Genomic DNA, 18,843 nt, shown 5'->3' with positions numbered 1-18,843 from the left:
CCTCTCAGGAGTTGTTTGATCTCCCGACTGGCCTGTGTGGTGGTGAACTGGTTAACAATGTCCAGAGCCGTTTGACTCAGCGTGTTTCTGACTCCCGCACTGATGCCACTCTGAAAATGAAAGTAAATAGATCACTTATTATCAATTTAGTCGGCTTTAGCTTGTAAAGCAGCACGGTTTAATAGCATCATATGAGTTCATGGGTGTCGTTTTTTGGCAAGATGGAAAGATTCTATCCATTTCTACCACTTTATCCTCCACATGAGGGTCGTGGGGGGCGCTGGTGCCAATCCCGGGTGACGTAGGGCAAAAGACGGGTCAGTCACAGGGCCACAGAAAGACAGACAATCATACACTCTTGAAAGATACTAATTCATCTTCTCTTTTTGGTCGTTTTCTGACGCTGAGATTATGTGTCCCTTTGCGGTAATTGTGCATCCTTTCATGGAATTTGAACGTCTCTGAATTTCCTTCATTTCTTGAGTGCTGTCATTTTCAAAAACCCAAACATTAACAGTCACTTCACTCCGTGGCCCAAAGCCCCGAGACTGTGACAGGAAAGACTTGTTTAATAATCCATCCAGGATTCAGTGTCGGGCCGGCTGTGAGTATCTACCTGCTGCTTACATCTGTTGTGTGTGTGTGTGCTGTCTCAGCAGGAACATCAGACATGAGATACAGCAGGATGAGACAGACCTTGTTCAAAGGCGAGGTTAAGCATCAGCATCTGAAGTTAACAAAAGAAACTCTAAATCTCTCTGAAAAATAAAAAGTTTTCCTGAATATTGCAGCAGGGAGAGTGACGACGGTGTCAATTGTCTCGGCTGAGGGGGGAGAGACAGCTTTGACAGTACTTGCATAATAAACTCACGGGATGGACAGACAGACAGATGGACTTACATCCAGCAGCAGGCGCACTACCTCTGTCTTCCCACAGAGGGCAGCCTGATGTAGTGCTGTGCCAGACTCGGACTGCCTGTTTATATCTATACCAGCTTGAATCAGCAGCCTGCAACACAAAGTAGTGCACATGTAGTTAATTATTGGCACATTTTTACTGCGGCCTTGTGCGCAGCTTTGTAATTTGAATTTTGAAAATAGTTTTTATGATAGATAACGACATAAAATAAACAAAGTCTATAAATAAAAGTCAATAAAAGTGTGACTAAAAAGATTTCATTCAGCACATGTTCATTTCATAACCCTGACCCCTGGAGTTAAGGTTATGATGGACGACACGCTCGAGTGGACACACAAATGGACGGGCGGGGGCAGAGAGAGTTAACATGAGGGAAGCAGACGGTGAGGACATGTCTCAGACCGTATGACTTCGATGTGTCCGTTCTTGGCGGCGAGATGCAGCGGCGACACTCCGTTGGGGTCGGAGGGCTTGGGTTCTATCATGGCTGCGCACATGTTACTGCTGAGCAGGAGCTGGACCACCTTTACAACAGGGAGACAAGCGTTCATGTTATTTAGAGATTTCTCTGCGGCCATAATCGATTCATCTGGGACTAAATGTCAGAAAATGTTGAGAAATGTCGAGATGATGTTCTCAAATGTCTGGTTTTGTCCACAAACCAAAAGCAAAGAAAACCGACAATATTCATGTTTAACGAGCTTCTTTTTTTGTGCATAAGGGACACGGAAAACTCCTGTCTTAGCGCTTCCTTTTCTGCTGTGGTAAGCCAGAGAAGGCGTACGTGACTTCTCCGTCCCCCATGGTTTTGTGTTGTGACTTCCTTGCTTACATATTTGATCACCTTTTCTTGTCTACCTCTGGTGCGGCAGTGCCAGTAAAATCCTCAGGTCCACGGGTCCTCCCTTCATGCGAGGCACGTCCACCACATTTGATGCACAGTAACATTTTTATGTGTCGCAGGGATGCGTCTGAAAACAGCATCGTAAAGGCTTTCACCGGCTCGACGAAGAGCTGCTTGCGTTTCTCGTCCAGGCTCAGAAAACACGGGTGAGAACGCCTGCAGCACAAGCAGCGTTATTTCATTAATCACGTCGTGAGCTATATTCGTTTTCATCTGCTGTGGACCCTCTCGTAAGTTTATTTTTAAATTTAATTGAATGTACTGCTACATCTCCTTCACACTTCCTCCAAACTGTGAGTGTGAACGTTGAGACTCTTTAATCAGATTTGTGTCATTGTAGAATCTGAATTAGTGCTAGATATGGTTCAAACTACAGACATGGTAATAATAATAACAATAATAATAATAATCTTTTTACTTCCTTCACTCACCTAACAGGATCAGCGCTGTATTGAGTCACTGATAAAGCAAATCAGAACAGAATAACCGCACGTGCAGCTGTGTTTTCCCGGGGTCTCGCGTACACGGCAACAGTTAATCAAAGATGGCGAGGCAATATTTCAGTAACAATGATGTATTGTTTTCACTCACACATTACTCTGAGAGCGGAGATACTGCGGGAGGTAATGAAACAGCAGTCACAGCAGAGAGGTTTTAGATAAAGAGTTTAACGTCAGAGGCAGCACAACAACACCACCAACTCCTCGGCAAGATAAATGACTTTACTGTGTCCTGCAGCTTCTCAGAAAACACAGCCATGTAAAAGTATCGGCTCAACAACCACAGGTATGATATCATAGGGATTACAGCCAGTTCAGCTTAATTATATAGTGAATTCTATTCTATTTATTTCCTATGTTGATCGTCTTAAAGGTTAATTGACAATACTTACATACTGTATATATAATAATGGGCAAGCTGTGATGGTCTGGCCTACATTTGGAACATTCTGTATGTTTTCATATCATTGAGGTTTTTAATGATTCACTGAACACAATTTAACAATTTCATTCTAATGAAAATCACTCACTCCGACACGTCCAAATTCACAGGCCAGGTCCAGAGGTGTTTTACCAGCTGAGTCTGAGATGCACGGGTTGGACTGGTGCTGCAGCAACATCTCCGACTGTAACACACACACAGATGTTTATACTTCTTTACTACTTTATACTACTTAAACTTAAAGTGTTATCCCTGACCTTAAACTAACCACAATTCAAATCTTAGCCCTAAATGGAACCAGTTCCTCCTGGGAGCAGGTTTTGGTCTCCATGAGGACGACTGGTCCTGACAGGCCAGTGTTTATGCAAGGACAGGTCCTAAACAGATAACAAATACACACACACACACACACACACAGAGTGAGTTACCCCGTCATAGTGTCCATGCTGAGCTGACAGGTGGAGAGGAATCTGTCCTTCGTCTGACTGTCCGTTGACTGACGACCCGGACTTCAGCAGCATTTTCATTGGCTCAGTTTTCCCCTGCCATGCAGCATAATGCAGAGGACGCATCCCTACACACACACACACACACACACACACAATTTTAATTGGCATCATCACTTATTTACACTCTTGTGTACCAATTACACTATAACAACTCAGCAAACAGCAAAAGTGTTGCCACTAAATTTGAAAATAAACAGATTTTAAGACTTCTAACATACGTAACACAAATTATCAGTTGTTTTTGGGCAAATTGTTCCAGTTTCTCTAATGTAAAATTATTCAGTTTTACCGGGCTGAAAGCTAAAGACCTTATTTTTTTATTTCCGAGGTAACTAGCAGTCTGACTTCTTATTTTTGTGTGCCATTTTGCGGTATTTGCTTCCTTGAACGGAGAAAGTCTGAATTTCTGCAGGTCATTTGATAATCCTGGGTTTGTCTATGATTACATGCTTCTGTTATGCTTCTCCTTAACTCAGAAAGGCGCACTTTATTCTTCTTCTCATCACTTGAACAGCGGGATGTCACCTCATCGCCGCTTTTCCAGATCACTCAATCCCAACACTGCAAAACAATGCCACCCAAAAATGGTCCTATAGAATCACATTTAAAATAATACATCCATTTAATGGGCCACTCCAAAAATAAATCTCATCCGGCACTATACTGTTTGTCAGAATCCTTGTTTGTCAGGAAGACCCTCGTCATGATTAAACCGTTCATTAAACCGCAACATGTGGGAATACAGTCATACTGATGCTCTTTAGATGCTCCCTGGATTAGCCTAGCAAAGCAGGAAATAACAGCACATGTCACTGAATAACAGACGGAGCTTTGACAGCAGCAGCGATGGAAGGAAGTACGGGTGTAGCAAGAAATGAGTGGTAGGCGACTGCTATCTAAATATCCTTGATGATGGATTGGAGGGCTGGATCCTTCAGCGTGAGACTCAGGCATATGACTACCGTGTCCTGCAGGAACTACAACATCTCATACGTTGGACAACAGTCCATGCCTACTTGTAGCGTAGTTGGCTGTGAAAATAGAACCAGCAAGTTCTTCAGAATCCCTATAGGACCTCATCAATTTCAAAAAGTCTGTGGATCCAAGTAGGCCTGGGCGATATACCAGTAGTAATAGTTATACCGGTATATTTTTGAAAGAGATATGTAGTTGAGACAATATCACCATACCGGTATATTATATATTTTTTCATGTTGCCTTGCGAACGATATTTAATAAATCTGACCGCTTCTCTCTGAGCCTACAAGCCTAGTTCAGCTGAGCAGTTGGTGGCTACGAAAAAGAATAATGGCGCTGTTATTTTCCTAAATAAAATGTGTACTTTTACTCCAAAACATTTTTACTGTTTACTGTTACTCTATAATGCCTGTCGTAATGCCTGTTTGTTGTCGCTAGTTTTTAGCGGCACCATCTGTTAGCCGCTCAGCTGTTAGCGGCAGATTTCGGCTGCAAGTGGACTTAAAACACATCAGCGGCTCGTTTACCGTGTCCGACACCGAGGCTCTGGTCTCCGGGTATCTGGTCTCCTGTCTCCGGGTTTCTGTTGTACACTCCGGACGCCGGGTTTCAGCAGTCAGCTGAGCGGCCAACCGGTAAGCTAGCGAGCTAACTCGTTTTGTTATAGATCTCATAATATCACATATAAAAATTATCGCGATGTCAGTTTTGGTCCATATCGCCCAGCACTAGCTCAAGCATTGAAAAGAGAAGACCGCGTTTGTAGTGCTCACCTGATTTCATGTAAGTTATCATTTATCAGCTCTTTCTGTTAGATTACGGTGAAAAGTCTGGATTTCACAGAAATGTGTGTGTCAATGCACATTATGTACAGTATATGAAACCTATGCTGCCTAAAGTTATGTTATGGTCTTGGACGTAGCTAGCTTGTAGTTAGCCGCCGGCCGGCGAGCACGTTGACGATCACGAAGTAAACATGGTGTGCTAAAAACGTTCCTTGTAAGACTTGTATGCGCATAGACTTTCCCATGTGTACGGGCTAGGTTTATCTATAAGGTAAGAGTGAATAGCTGGCCACTGGATATCTGGCTACTTGCTAATATCATCAAGCCAATCTTTTATGGAGGCTGGGTCAGGCAGGCTAGTGCCGTCAGCTAGTACTAATTTATTTAGGTATTGTTTGCAGTCCTGAATCGACAACGAAAGAACATGACACGCTTGTGACCCTTTGTGACCCTAAAATGAGGCTCATGGGACGACACGTCCAAAAACAAACTGCTTTCAAACAAAAGGCCAGGACAGGAAAACCTGGCTCAACTGCACACCTAAGAGACCAAGGGAACAGCGGATAGGCGCACATGCAGGACGTGCAGAACACAGTGACACCGAGTTCAGCTGAGCGCAGCACAAAACACGCCGCTGCATCATCATCAGTGCCTCAAACCAGCAGACATTAAACACGGCGTTGTGTCAGTGGCTGCAGGGAACACTGAGCGTGTTCTCATGGCAGCAGCAACCCAGGGCTTCCTGTCTTCACACGAGCGACGAGCCACATCATCGGTATGACTGAAGAGGCCCTCTGGGCTCCGTCATGTTGAGGGAGTCCTGACTTACACTTAAAAGTCACAGCAGCTGCAAGAGTTCCAGATACTAGAACGTTAAGTGTATGATGAGCTGTGAGAGGAAACGAGGAAGCCTCTGCAGAGTGTTTTGATTATTCGAGAGGACGTTGCCAACAATGCCCTTCCGGATTGCCTGAAGACGTCGTGTTAGTCATATGTCAATATGTAAATATGAGTAATAGGCTTTGTTTTGGCAGACAGCGCTGGCCATGAAAATACAATGTGAAGAAAACTTAAACCTCCTGTTTTTTTGGAAATTCCCTCTACCATGTTGCCAGCTTTCACAATCAGCCCCTTGCTCCATTTTTCCTGTTTATGAAAGTCTGGACAGGACATAAAGTCCATCAGCCCAAGCCTGCACGATGTCCAAGTCAGTAATCTTACATAAGCCCTTCTTGTAAAATGGCAAGAGTTCTGGTCTGAGAGAACAAAATAAATAGCATGTCACCTTTGGGGTTGATGTGCTTCTCTTGTTAGAAAACAGCTGGCAGTTCCTTTACACCCTGAATGAACACATTCGGCAGCATTATTCACTCTTTTAACTCTATTTTAGGTCCTACTAGGGATGGGCATTTCAAGGAAAAATGCAAATCTGAATATTTGATGGGATTATTAGTCAAACTGGTTAATCCCCTCTAGAGTTTTCACCCAAAAAAAAAGTATATGTTGACAGTTATTCCATTTTATGTTGAGATAAAAATATTCAACATAGCAGCTTTGTGAGCTTCACACTGAATTATAGTAAAAACCAGACAGGAGGCACATAGGTGAGGTTTTCTAGCTCGCGACATGAGATTTCTCGTTACATATTGAAATAATGATCTGAGGTTTCCACACTTCCTCCACAGACACTCGGAGAGAGACCAACTTGGACCAACTGGTAAGGATGCCTGCCAGGTGTAGGCCTATATTTAGACTGGGCACCAAAGTGAAGATATGAGTAGTACATCATGGGGAGATTACATCTCCCATCTGCCCCGAGATTTCTTCTTCTGGAGTCTGTCACTGTGGAACCGGTTCGGAGAAATGTTCCTGTGGAAATCACAGCTGCGCTTCTTCCACCCGGCTCTTGTCTCTTGCAGCTACGAAACGTGGCTCTTCCATTGCCTATTGTTTGCTGTGCACACAAATGTGTCAATTCTCATCCCCACTGTAAAGAGATTTTTTATTGCTCTTACAACAAGCGCACCTTTTGTTATATAAGCGGGCAGTGTTTGTTGGAAGAGTCCACGGGAAGTTCTGTGTTTTGAGTGTGTTTCAGAGGATCGCTGTTAGCGGAATCTGGAATTTCTTTACCTTTATTGTCTTTTATATCCACTGCAGCCTGAGCCTCCAACAGGAGAGCGATCAGCTCCTTGTTCCCACTCAGAGCAGCATGGTGCAGCGGCGACAACCTTCACACACACACACACACAGTTTACATTTTAAGATACATATGCTATATTCATATATGTAGTGTAAAACCACAGGACAACTTTGCTGAAATAATCCTCAGTGTGGAGCGGCTCCGCCCCTCAGCTCTGTGAGTGATGGGAAGGGCCAAATGACCTACTTCCATTAATAAGCAATCTCTCTTCCCCTGAGCTGTGTGTGTGTGTGTAGCTAATGGATCCCTGGTGAACATAAGGGACAGGCCCACGAGTCAAATCAATGAATCAACAGTCATTACACGTGGACTTGTGACCAATTTTCTGAATACAATCAACACAATACAACAATCTTTGTAATTTGATAGAGCCAAATGGAACATGATCCCAAACTAGTCATGTGCTTTGCACACAAAAGGCTCAGCCAAGCATGAGTGAGTCTAAATATAAATAAATATAACCAAAATCTGTAGAACAAACTTAAGGCTGAGTAATGCTACTGGTACTTCCTTAAGGATTCTTCCCAGTCCAAATATGGGTAGATCTGAGATTCTCAGGTGGATTATTTCAGTATTTTTCTTCTCTCTTGTTGAAAGACAGGAATTATACACCTCTGGTTCCCAACCTTTGTTGCTTCTTATCCCTTAAAGCGTGCTGCTTTCCTCTGTGATCATCACCTAACTGGTAAACTAGAGTTTACAAGGCTTAAAAATGCAAGACCCCCATCACAAATCTGTTGGTTTTTTTTGACCCACTGCCTGTTTCCTTACAACGTCATGTGATGTTTACTGTTTGCACTGGTAAAAATATGGAACCAATCCTGAAATAACTGAATACGCTTGGGTATTGCCACTGATTTGATTGATTCCAAGTAGAACTGACGATTATTTTCATAATTGATTATTAATGTTCTCTATTCATCTTTGTTTGATCCATAATAGAATGTTGATTGGTGTTTCCCAAACCTCAAAAACTCACTAATTCATGATCAAAATAGCTGATGATTAATTAAGTAATCGATTAATAATCGTTTCATTGAATAATTGTTGCCGTCCTAAATCCAAGTGATTAGATTCTCAATGAATTCAATTCAGTTTCCAATTCAGTATCAATGTTACCCACATGTAGTAAAAGATTTGACGATGTGGTTCATGAATCTATAACAGATCAATAAAATGAAGACCAATTTTGACAGGAATTTTACTTTTTAATCAGCCCTAATTATATAAGGAACAAAAAAATGACTTTGGCGGGAGAAGATGAAATAAATGTGTTGTTGTTCCTCACCCATCTGCATCCTGGATGTTGACATTCACCCTCTTTGCTGCTCCAAGGAGCTCTGAAACACACAGAGGGGGGAAAAAGAGACGTGAGGACATATTCTGTCCTTGGACATATTCTATTATTTCACTCCATGAAGGAAACGTTGAGAACTACACCTTTGCACCTGCATGTGCTAAACATTAACATCAAGTTCACAGACAAGTCTTTGTGGGGAAACTGTAGAGACATATATTACAAGAGAAATGATGAGGTATATTGGTAATTAAATGTGCTTTCTTTCTTTCTTTTCTAGCAAATAATTGATCTTTCTTTTTATTTTGTTAGAGTCAGTGTAGAGTACAATACAGTACAATGTTATACAAATCCATAATTACTGAAAAGACAACACTTTTCATGATTGGAAAGGAGCCGTGATAAGAATATAATCTGTGTGAAGTGTGGTGCTGTAAGGCCTGGATCAGATTCTCCACTTCTCTGATCAGGATTCTCAACAACAAGGCCACCAAAAGGCATTTTGGTCTCAGAGAGCCTGTCCTCGTCCTCTACTACAGATGGGTTGAAGAAACGTGGACAAAGTCATACAAGGTGAAGGTGGGGAACACAAAGAGTATGGAAATGCCACACACTCGAGGTGTTGGCACTTCCAGAGAAAAAGGTTTGGACGGAAAGATCGTGGCACTCACTACAAGACCAACACCGGTGTGTACTAGTGTGCAGAAACATCTGCGTCGAGGTCAGACTGGAACAAGACACCTGAGAATGACTCAGTAAGGCTAAGATCCTGTGGGACTTCCAGATCCAGACTGATAAAGTGTTGAAGGCCAATCTGCTGGAGAGAGATGAAGCAATCCCAAGCACCATCAAGAAGACGGAACAGGAGAAGCTCAAAGGAGACCCAGGGCTGAGAGAGGAGTTGGAGAAGACACGGGTGTTACAGAGATTTCAGGTGAGACGACCAATGATGGAAACTCTGCAGTCAGTGATGAGTTCAGTTGATAGATTATATTGTAGACATCTGAGGCAGAACCGTTTTTTTTTTTTTTGTGGTCAAACCCTCATAATCCACAGGCTGTAATCTGTGGCTGTTCTGTAATCTGGGTGAAAGCTTCTCTCTCTCTCTCTCTCTCTGTAGCCTTATCTACACTTCATCCTCTCATCCTGCTCTCACACTCTAATTTTCCCTTGTAATTTGCTAAAGAGCGAGCGCTGGTTGGTTGTGGTGCTCGTCTCTGTTTACTCTGCGCCTCTGACATCATCCTGCTGCATGTGTGCGTGTTACTGTAGGTTCCCCTTCTATCTGTTCTGTCTTGGATTAGAAATAAGAATCATCCCTGTTTACCCCATGCCCCTCCCCCAGCAGATGAATCAGTGAGTACAGATATCTGTGTCAGCATCAGAATATCAGTGAGCTGCATGACCGACCACCGCTGAACACAGGGAGAAAGCAAAAGCATCACCCACAATTATTCCACTGTATGATTAAGATTATCCTTCTTTTACTCGTCTGGATTGTGGCAGACAATAATAATTCTCCTCTGCTGACCAACAAACTACAATACTTTACTTATCTAAAAGGTCCCACGTAGGGCTGCACGATTCTGGAAAAAATGTGAGTCACTTTTGCATAGAATTGAGATTGTGAGGATTCTCTGGCACGATTTCTTCACAAATCGAAATGTTTGTTGCACTCGTGAGCAACACACTAGAAACATTCCATTAGGCATTCAAGTAAAGTGCCAAACAGTGTGATTTCTTTACACCCTGAACATTATTTATTTATTATTTACACATTTATTATTGTGGTGGATGAAGTGACATATGACGTGTTTCCTACTAGCTCGACTCGTGACGTCATAACCAGGGAAAATGCATGACACCGAACTGTAGATCACTTAAAAAAGACTTAAAGCGGACATAGACCGGAAGCTCCAATTAACGCTGCGTTTGTGTGTGTATCTGCGTCATTACCTCGTTTATGAAACTCTAAAGTTTCAGACCAAACAGTTCAGTCACTGCTGAGAAAATAGGCTTTTATTGTTTTCCTGGGCTCTGCAAAGCGGAAAGGCACTTCCGCTTGCTGATGATGTCATCACTAAACCTCACCACCGTAGCTCCACCCGGTTGCGTACATTCAACAGAAGAAGAAGAAGAAGTACTCTTGTTGTAGCTGAGATGCAGAGCATCCATTGTGCCACAGGGGGAGCTGTGTATTTAAGAGCTGACCTACTAATTACGTCACTTTGATTGTCAGTGGGAAAGCTCTCGTTGTCTGGCCAATCACAACACAGGCCACGTTCTGGGGGTGTGATTTTGCAGCGACTGGGAGGTTTTTGACCATGAAAACAAGTTAATATCTGTAAGTAGACCTCCATAACTAACATATATGTGCGATACGAGCATTCGGTGTCACCTTTAACAATCCTGAAAACGTGGGTCAATCTCATCATTTAACAGAGGAGTCTGGTGTATTTAACGACAGCAATGCTGAGAACTAGTCAGTTAAACGCGTTATTAACGGCGTTAACGCAAACCCATTGTAATGGCGTAATTTTTTTTATCAGAGATAAAAATTCTTTTTGACCTAGCAAACAGGCACGTTGCACGCACTACCGGCCAACGAGTAGTAGGCTAACGTTACGTTTTGAGTGGATGGCGAGCACTGGGCTCTCCGTTTCCAACGCAGCCTGGATCATTTCTTGACGCACTCCCCACATCCAAGTAATGATGTATGCAGTGTTACCAAACCAAGCTGGCAGAACCCCGAACCGTAGTAAGGAGACCTCCGATGACCGCTAGCTCCTTTAGCTCGGATTAGCTCATTACAGCAACAACACATTAAACCACGGGACTCCGCCTGCGTTGAAGAACGGCACTTTATTCACACTGCAGGGTGATTCACAGCCGCTCTTATTATTGTGCGGCTCTCACAATAAGAGGAATAACTCAAAATATGCAGGGTGACGGAGATATTGTCTCAATAAGAAAAACATTTGCACAAAGCAAGCCGATCCACTTCTCTATGTTGATAAGAATTAAAATGAGAAAAAATAATGGGGACAAAAAGAAATCAAGGGACATTTGGAATAGATAAGAAATGTGTGCATTTGGCTGCATTTGGTGAGAGAAACTACGAGAGGAAAACAGAATAATTTATTTGCGATGCAACACAAGAATCGTTGTCATTTAGAAATGAGATCCTCTGTAGTTGTGTATCGAGATCGCAATTTTTTTTTAACAATTTATCGTGCAGCCCTAGTTCCATGTGTAAAATGTTGCTGAAATGATTTATCACTTGGCAGAAATTAAGATAAAAATAATGATTTTAAATGTTCTTTTTCATTATCCCAAGACGTTGAAATTACACTTGGAGGGGAAGGGCCTATTCAGCTGCAATTTCACCAGTAAATATTGTAAAATACAAACTGTACCTAAATCTTAATAAATACTGAACTGTTTGTTAGAGACTTGAGAGCATTACCATAATGTTTCTGTATTGGTGTCCTTGGACTGGCATTCGTGTTATTTTGTATGGTAATTGTAGGCATAACACTGCAACCGAGCCAAGGTTACTATGGCAACCCCCCAATGTGCTATCCTCACAGACTGTCAATCACTTGGCAGTGAAAAACTACGATATTACTTTGCAAATAGCTCCCTCAAGAAGTTTTATCTCTTCAGTTAATCCAGTCATGTGTCTTTAAAACTTAATAAAGAGACTTCAGAGACCTGGGACTTGGGTTAGGGTTAGGGTTAGGATTATCAGGACTTTGTTAGATGTTGGTTTTTCAAAAAGATTTAAAAGAATTTGCTTTATTAGGACTTAAAAACGTAATCTAAGTAGTCTGAGGCTGTAACAATTATCATACTACTAACTAATGGACTTTTTGTGATAATGAATGTAGTGATTTAATGATCTTAAAATCTTCCTTTTAGGATCATCTGCCTCCATCTTCTTCTTCTCTCTTGTATAGGGTTAGGGTTCTGTGACACCAACTGTCCTCATGTCCAGGAACCTTCTCTGTGGACTTCCTCTTTGACCAAACCATCTCCACCCGGGCCTCTCCTACGTTTTTAATCCTGTCCACCCGGGTCACTCCCAACGAGAATCTCAGCATCTTCAGCATCTGCCATTGTCTCCAAGTCACACACCATAGCTGGCCTCCCTTTCACTTTTGCTGCCGTTCTTCTGTCTTAAAAACACGTTCTATAAATTCTTGTTTCTTGCTTCTTTCCTCTTTGATGTCGTCATATTTCAGGTTAAGGAACGACAAGTCCACTAAATAATGAGAATAAATGTTAATACCTGCAGCCCTGATCTATACTTTAATTGGCTCCTTATAAAACTGCAATAACTGATTATTTTTCTTAACCAACTGCGACCACTATGTTGACTACATGAAAGACTTGTTTATTTACACGTGCAGCATTTTTTTTACCGAGCAATTTCATTAGGAAGTACTTTTTTTTGCTTGTCTCCCACTCCTGAAGCGAATATTCAGGCTCTTGAGCTGCTGAATGAGCCCCATGTTTACAATATAAAGCTGTACTCTTTTGTACGAGTGGGCTTTATAGTGATATGATTAGTCAGCTGCAAGTAAGATTTATGGGTTTTAAATGTTTTGGGTCAGAGGACAGTTTTCATACAAGGCAATGGGGCTGCATCGATTATTCAAATATACTTCAATGTAAATGTGTTCCGGTTTTTTTGCTCCATTTGACACAGAAATCATTCAAATTGAAAGGTTTTGGTTGGTGGACGTCACAAAACATCTGAGAACATCATCAATTCCAAATACAACAGATTATGAAAATAATCGTTAGTTGCAGCTCTACGAGACAACAACATCTGTTTGTCCATGCTGCGTCAGATTAATCACCTCTGTGTCTCTCAACTGATTCTAAAGAATCAACCTTTGTGATTGTTTATATTTCTCAGAAGCATCGGATTTCGAGGCTAATAGGTGCGGCACTATTGTATGAAGCAGCAAATGGTGGTGCGAGTGAATAAATGACAGTGATGGAGAGTTTTTTTGGTTATAGTCCTGAATCCATTGATCTCACTGTGAAGTTAGAAATGTGTTTATTTGTTTTTTTTTAAAGAAGCAAAAATAGATATAAATATAAAATAGCAGTTAATGGTCATATCACATAATAATAGGGCAGACAGTAGAAAAATAATTAATGATAGTACAAACAGATTAAGAAACATAGGTACAGCAGAGTCTTAAAACAGGGTCCATATCTTGTCACATAAATCTGCTCTGTCTTCGTTATAAAACCTTAATCTCTCAAAACGCCATGTGACATTTCTCCCAACCATAAATCACATGTAGGCACAGAATCCAATTTCCAAAACACGCATTTGTTTACCATTCCAAAAAGAAAATACATTCTTATTTCTAACACGTGCGACACCTGCAGTCCTCGGAGAAACATTGATAAAAAGTGTTTCCAAAAAGACTGGAGTTTACTGTAAATCATTGATTTACATCCATTACAAACAGGTGAGACGTCGGTTAGGTTGAATCTGTCTGTTGCTGCAAATACTAACTACAGCAACAAATCTCTAATCTGCTAATAATCTAATCTGCTAATAATTCCCAACAAACCAGTGTTGTAATATAATGAAGTACATATACTTTGTTACTGTACTGGTATATATACTTTATTTTGTTATTTATATTTCTTACAACTTGTACTTTTACTCCACTACATGTCCTCTGACTCTCTTTGTTACTCGTTATTACTAAATAAAATCAGATGAAGAGTTGGTATTATGGTCTGTATTTATATAGAGTCTTGATGAGCTGCTTTACTCGACAGTTTTCACCCATTCACACGCTTCAACATGGGGTTAAGTGTCTTGCTCAAGGGCACACATAGACTAGCAGAGCCAGGAATCGAACTCGCAACCTTCCAGTTGAAAGGCAACTCACCCTACCAACAATACTTTTGATACTTTTCTTACTTAAGTGCAGTAAATGTCACATACTTTAAGACTTTTACTTAAGTAAGATTATAAAGTTTCCCTTTAAGGTACTAAGACCCTTTAGAACCCTTTAGATGGAAACAGGCTGTAGCTGTCTTTATGTTAATCTACATGACAACATCACAATCTCAGCTGAACTAATCTGATTATATGGAGATGTAAAATGTAAGGAAGCATCTGATAAGTTGAGGTTTTGAGCTGTAATTAATGACATAATAATTCTAAATTAGTTACGTCACAACTCAAATGAGAAAGCTTTTGGTTGCAAGCTCGTGGCAAAATCCTCGTCACAGACTTTTTCAGCTCTGAAGTTCAGAATCAGATGATTCAGAAAACTTTATTGGTCCCAGAAGGGACATTCATCAGGGACAATCATCATCAGTTAACACATGCACAATGCAAACATACAGACATGGTTCAGGCGTTGGGTGTCAGACAAACAAGGGCATAGGATAGAAGAGAGAAAAACAGAAAATTAACAAAGATTAGTAAAATTTACCCCAAATATAACTAAAATACGTAAAATTGACCACACAGATGACTAAAATTAGTAACAATGACTCCAAACATTACTACAATTTGTGAAATTGACCCCAAAGATTACTAAAATAAGTCAAATTGACGCCAAAGATTACCAAGATTAGTCAAATTGACCCCAAAGATAACTAAAATTAGTAAAATTTACCGCAAAGATTACCAAGATTAGTAAAATTGACCCAAGATTAGTAAAATTGACCCCAAAGATTACTACAATTAGTAAAATTGACCCCAAAGATTACCAAGATTAGTAAAATTGACCCCAAAGTTTACCAAGATTAGTAAAATTGACCCCAAAGTTTACCAAGATTAGTAAAATTTACCCCAAACATTACCAAGATTAGTAAAATTGACCGCAAAGATTACCAAGATTAGTAAAATTGACCCCAAAGATTACTAAAATTAGTAAAATTGACCCCAAATATTACTAAGATTAGTAAAATTGACCCCAAAGATTACTACAATTAGTAAAATTGACCTCAAATATCACTAAGATTAGTAAAATTGACCCCAAAGATTACTACAATTAGTAAAATTGACCCCAAAGATTACAACAATTAGTAAAACCTGACCCTGACCCTGAGTTTAGTTGTCTGACAGTTGAGGCTATGAAAGATTTGGAGAACCTAATTGTTGTGCTCTGGGGCAAAAGAAAGCGGTGACCCGATGATCACACTCCAGGATGTGATCATGATCACTGCTAATGTTTTTAGCCTTTTTAGCCGCCTGATCTCCCCAGGTTGAACGCAGGTCTCCGTGCCTGACCCCAGCAGATATTTATAATTCTGCTGAGAGCATTTCTGTCTTTGGAAGATAAAACACTGAACCAACAAATAAAAGAGCATGTTAAAAAACGTTCTATTAAAAATTGCAAGGCACGTCTTTGCTTACATTAAAAGAGTTCAGCCTCGTCAGCGAATGTTCAGTCAAACAGTCCAGTTCAGTCGACGGGTCAAGTGCTTCCCATGGGAAAATCTGGTCTGGTCCAAAATCTATTTATTACCAGCCTGTTAACAGACTTGATGGATTGTTGGAGAACAAGTTATTAATTATTTATCAACCCTTGTAAGTAACTGTCTAACGTCTGCTGACAGCTTGAGTTATAGTTAAGTAAAGGCTTAATTGGGCAACAGGACTTTCATGTTCCCAGCAATTTCTGCCGTATCATTGTCTGGTCTCTGTCATAAAGACGCAGCAGGAGCAAGATGTCGGGAAAGATGTACTTCCTGTTGTTTCATAATAACCATAATAAAAAAAGCTGGATATTCCCGTTCTTCTGGGTACAGAACAGTGACAGCATTGGTTTGTTCAGGGGATCGGTGTAAAAGTATGAAGGTTTTTTCTTCTGCTGTTACACTGTGCACGCACTTTTAAACTTACAATGACAAGTTTGAGTCAAAAACTTGTCTTTCTCAGTTTAAATAACTCCTCATGAGAAGTGACACTGTGTGTGTGACTTTCTCACAGTCACTGTGTGCTGATGTCTGCTGGTGACACATCACTTAGACGAGCTTTCCGATAGAGGTACACGTGATGAAAGGTAACTGTATTTCAAAATCTGTCAAGTAATAGACACACGGTTGGCGCAGTGGTTACCACACAAGGGCCTTCCCCCGCCTTTCACCCTATGTCAGCTGGGATTGGCACCAGCGACCCTCATTTGGAGGACAAAGCAGGAGAAAGCTTTAGAAGATGAATGAGTGAATAATAGACGCCTGTTGTATGAAGCCAGAAAAAAGTACACTTCACACTTTAATAAAGTACTATGTAATATACTGATGAGACTGTAACTTACTAGTTTGCTTACAGAGCGTGTCGAGAATGTCAGTGCAGTGTACGCTCACACACAAACTGACAAATGACCAAGAAAGCTGGTTGTGTTTAGTTGTCTTGTGTCAATGTTGTCTTGTGTTTTCCTGTTTTATTTTGAAATGTCACTCTCCCTTCCCCTTGTGTGTTCCCCGCCAGTCTGAATGTCTTCCCTGATTGTTCCCACCTGTTCCCCATTAATGTGTGTGTGTATATGGTCTGCGTCTCCCCTTTTCCGTTGCCGTCTTGTGTTGTGTACCTGAGAACGAGCTTGTTTTCACTAGTAGTTTTTCCCTCATGTGAGTGGTTTTTCCGCGGCACTTTCATGATAAAAGATTGTTTATTTTTCACTTTGTCTCCCGAGTCGTCAAAACCCTTCTTCAGTTCTCAAACATTAATGCTTAACTGCGTGAAAAACAATGACTATTGCATTCAAACTGCAGAGAGAGGCCGTCACAGTCTATTTCTGTGCTAAAGGAGGATTTTTTACAACCTGGCAACACAGGTTATTTGTTGTACTGTTTGTTTCCTCCAGTAAAGCGTCAGTAAACACTCTACAGACAATCGATAATGACATTAATTACAGCCTTTAGTTACATCTTTCAGTTTCTTTCATAGCTTCCATTGAACTATGACAATCTAAAGGAAACAACTCACTCTGAGTCATTCACACCATTAACATGTTATTAATAATACACACATGAGCATCAGGCACATGACTAACACACAACATGTCAACTCTGTGTGTGTGTGTGTGTGTGTGTGTGTGTGTGTGTGTGTGTGTGCACGTAAGCCGCAGTTCATCCAGCAGGGAAACCTGGGTTCCCGTTCAATTATTCATTCTTAAAGGTGACAATCTCAAACACACACTTACACACTAAGTTCTGGTTAACTTATTTTAACCATACTTACTAGTACCCGAACCTTAACCCTAACCTTAACCTAAGCCCTCCTCAGCAATGACTTAAAATGTACTAGTTCATGTTAAGGGGACTTGATTTTTGTCCCCATAACGTGACAGTGTAAACAGATTGAGGTCCCCACTACATGAGGAATACCACACACACACACACACACACACACACACACTTCCCTTTCTCACCCTCTCACCTCTCCCCATCACTTCCTGTCTCTTTATCTCCTGGCATCCATATCTCAGTGTTTCCCTACTCCTGTCCTCTTGCACTCCTCCCTCTCATTCTCTCTCTAACTCTGCTCCTCACCCCTCATCTCCCTCACCCTCTGCCCACCCCACCTCTCTCTCTTTGTCAGTGTGCAGTGGACTGAGCCCTCGGAGCTGATCTGCTCTGGCATTTGAGTAGAAGCATTTTTTTTTCTTTTTCCATGGCACTGATGGAATGTTCACAGACAAACATGTAAGAGGAGAGAGGAGAGAGGAGAGGAAATGAAAAGTGAAGCGAGGATGTGAGGAAAAGGCTACAGAAAGGAGTCATGAGAGAGGACAGGTGATAAAAGGATATACTGTAGGAGGCCGGTGGACGGGACGTGAGCGGAGTAAGCAGGGTGGAAAAGGGAAGGACAAGAAAAGAGTAGTCCAGAGTTAAAGGAGGAGGGGGGGGAAGTGTCAAGAGAAGGCATCAGGAGAGGAGAGGAATGGAGTGTGACCCGGTGGTGAAATGGAAGAGGAGGAGAGCAGTTTCAAAGCTGTAATTGAAATCTAATTATCACCTCAAGTCCCAGCTGATTCCATGTCACACACATACATGCACATAGATCTGCACGTGTGGTGTACACACTCTCACTCACTCACTCAGTCACTCAGTCATCACATTATTACCACCAACATCTGGAATCTTCACACACCAATAATCCCCCTGGTCCTGAGAGCAGTGGACCTTCCACCGCTCTCTCTCTCTCTATTTCACACACGCACACACAACATAGTGAATTGTGGGAAATGGGGTGAAAAGCCTTTTTAATTTCTAATTACATTTTGATGACTGCACTCACATGTGTGCAGCG

At 41.4% G+C, this 18,843-nt stretch overlaps 1 protein-coding gene across 1 annotated transcript in view; it reads right to left on the bottom strand.

Moving 5' to 3' along the window:
- Positions 1-18,843, bottom strand: part of LOC122771695 (caskin-2-like) — a 37,733-nt gene that overhangs the window by 17,763 nt on the left and 1,127 nt on the right. The window contains 7 exon segments of the mRNA XM_044029406.1: positions 2-110; positions 901-1,009; positions 1,322-1,443; positions 2,854-2,949; positions 3,194-3,339; positions 7,171-7,268; positions 8,529-8,580. Coding sequence (XP_043885341.1) covers positions 2-110; positions 901-1,009; positions 1,322-1,443; positions 2,854-2,949; positions 3,194-3,339; positions 7,171-7,268; positions 8,529-8,580 — 732 coding nt within the window.

The sequence above is a fragment of the Solea senegalensis genome, linkage group LG6 (assembly GCF_019176455.1).
Source record: "Solea senegalensis isolate Sse05_10M linkage group LG6, IFAPA_SoseM_1, whole genome shotgun sequence".
Classification (NCBI taxonomy): Eukaryota; Metazoa; Chordata; class Actinopteri; order Pleuronectiformes; family Soleidae; genus Solea; species Solea senegalensis.
This window is presented reverse-complemented; position numbering and strand designations above follow the sequence as displayed.